This window comes from Aplysia californica, unplaced genomic scaffold, assembly GCF_000002075.1.
Source record: "Aplysia californica isolate F4 #8 unplaced genomic scaffold, AplCal3.0 scaffold00158, whole genome shotgun sequence".
In the NCBI taxonomy this organism is placed as follows: domain Eukaryota; kingdom Metazoa; phylum Mollusca; class Gastropoda; order Aplysiida; family Aplysiidae; genus Aplysia; species Aplysia californica.
The window spans coordinates 283,885-286,583 of NW_004797428.1; the positions used below are offsets into that span (position 1 = coordinate 283,885).

A 2,699-nucleotide genomic window follows, 5' to 3' on the forward strand; every position below is an offset into this window, starting at 1 on the left:
CCCCCTTCCCACTTAGACGTTTGGCCGTACTCAAGGACAACCGTGGTCTGCTGGAGTCGTACATGCTGACATCTAGTGACGCCACCTACAGCTGGGTGGATGGCGACATCATCATGGGCGGGAACCAAACCCTGGTGGGCGGAGTTGTAGCGGTGAGTGACAGCTGTCTGTCTTATACTCTGGTGGGAGTAGTTATAGCGGTGAATGACAGTTGCTTGTCTCCTACCTTGGTGGGCGGAGATATGATGGGGGTAGGCAAGAATCAAATCATTGTGGGTAGAGTTTTGGTGGTGAGTGACGTCTCACGATTTTTGTGCTATGCATAGCTATTCTAAACAGGACAGAGACATTCAAACAACGTGTGTGTTTTTTTTTACGGATAACATATTTTTGTTACACACTCACTTACTCACTCTCAAATCCTCCCACCCCCAATCCTCTAGACTCCATGCCCCCTAACTCTCTCACATTCTACCTTTTCATCTCTCCTCCCTCCTATCCATTAACAACGCTATCATTGAACAATGCTGTCAATGCTGCCATGACTGTCGGTGGATCTAATTGCATGGTGCCGCCAATCTGGCCGGCTAACTTATCAGTACATCACACACAATGGAATGACTGAGGGAAGCTGGTGTCTCTAGAGGGTCGGGGAGAGACCGCAACATAAGTGGAAAAGCCAGAAGAATATCCAACCAGCTAATAACTGGCACTCTAAGCAAGCTGTAAGAAAGCCTAGCGGAAACATCACAAGACAGTCACTGCAATGAAACTCACAGGGAGAACGAGGCATGGGTAGGCCACGGGAAAAATAGGAGAAGCGCGGAAAGGGACCCGAGAGAGATGAAGATCACTTCGAATGAGCTTGGAAGGATGGCCTAGGACAGACATAAATGGAAGGAGCCTGAATGTGGCCTATACCCTGCCAGGGGTTAAATGATGGCCCAGGACAGAGATAAATGGGAGGAGGTTGTATATGGCCTATACCCTGCCAGGGGTGGAAGGCATTGATTGATTTGATAAGCAAGCAAACTCTGGAGAGGAGGGAGGAGCAGCTATGGCATTGTGCCTATTGCAATGAAGCCTATTCTTCAACCAGATAAGTAAGTCACACCCTATCACCCTTCCACTCACCCACCTTCGTACCCTTTCACCCTCCTAACCTCCCACACCCTCCCACCTCTCACACCCTCTCACCATCCCAACCTCTCTCACCCCCCCACCCTCTCACCTTGTCATCCTCCCAACATCTCACACCCTCTCACCCTCTCACCCTCTCACCCTCTCACCCTCTGTATTGTGTAGGAGAGAACAGAGATCATCGCCACCTACGCCCTGTGTGGATTCTCCGCCGTCTCGGGTATAGGCATCACCCTGGGCGCCCTCATCCCGATGTCTCCTGCCAGGAGGGTTGACGTCGTGCAGATGATTCTCAGAGCCTGGGTGGCTGGAAACCTGGCCAGTTTTATTACTGGCTCCATTGCAGGTGGGTGCGACAGACAGACAGACAGACAGACAGGCAGACTGACAGACAGACAGACAGACAAACAAACAGACAGACAGACAGACAGACAGACGTGCAGTTTCGCTTTTTATCGGAATACATTATTATGTGTTTTACCATACTTGGCGTTGTTTTTGGATGCGGGAAATGGGGATAGAGAGGGGAGAAGGAAGAATGGAACGATTATCTGAAAAGGAAAGACGTCGCCATAATCAGACAGCCACCTGAACAATCAGTATGGATATCTTGCGGGCTTTGGTGCTGGGGGAAACTGAGCACTTATGGACCTGTCCGGTGTGCAATGAATGACGTTGATGCCCAGGACAGGTAATAGAGGTATGTAGCCCTTAATTTTGATAAAAAGTGAGTCAAATGGCGAGCACCATAGTGAACTGGGATTACTTCAGAGTGCGGCGATGTATTTAAGTGCAATGCTAACAAGTCTATGATAGATCTATATTTGATTGCAAAGTTTAAAGTCAAAATCCTCTCTTTTTCTCACAACATGTCATATAAGCGCAGTTTTTTTATTTTTTGAAATTTTGTTTTCTGCTTGCTTTGCCTAAGCTTGCGTTATTATTGTTTCTTTTTGGGTTTATTTCGCGGAGAGGGGCACACGGATAGCATATGTAAATTAGCGTGGCTTTTAACATAAAAAAAAAAATGATAAAGTATTTTTTTTTTCTCCCGCACTAGTCTTGCGGTGTCATTTTGGGCCACTTGTAATTTCCTCATTCGTTCACATGAAACACTAGATTTCTAGACATACAGAGTACCTTCGAAATCGGAACGTTGTTGCCAGATGGCAAGGGGCCCTACTAAGTAGTAAAGGCGGTCACACAATACGTACAAATCAGTTGCACTGCAGGTAAGGAGGTTATGCAGTAAGGTGATCATGGATGGCTGGTGCCTCTATAAATAAATCATTGATGGCCTGGTCTGGACAGTAAGGTTGATAAGGTTTGTTGTAAGGTCCTGACTGCAGGTTAAAGAACGAGCAGTTACCTACCCCCGAGAGATGGCGGGGAAGGGCAGAGAAGAAAAAGATTACCTTTACATACTTGGCCTTACTTTTATTATTCCCAGGAACGATGTTTGTGGATCAAGGCAGCTAACCATGGAGTGGGATTCTGGCAGTGCACCACCACGTCCCTCACCACGCCCCCCACCACGTCCTCACCGCGTCCCCACCACG

At 47.8% G+C, this 2,699-nt stretch overlaps 1 protein-coding gene across 1 annotated transcript in view; it reads left to right on the forward strand.

Annotated features, from left to right (window-relative positions):
- The window catches only part of LOC101864385 (solute carrier family 28 member 3-like), a 13,575-nt gene extending 10,956 nt beyond the window's left edge, over positions 1-2,619 (forward strand). The window contains exons 7-9 of the mRNA XM_005097603.1: positions 17-152; positions 1,306-1,486; positions 2,591-2,619. Coding sequence (XP_005097660.1) covers positions 17-152; positions 1,306-1,486; positions 2,591-2,619 — 346 coding nt within the window. The remainder of the gene's footprint in view (positions 1-16; positions 153-1,305; positions 1,487-2,590) is intronic.
- The last annotated feature ends 80 nt before the right edge of the window (positions 2,620-2,699 follow it).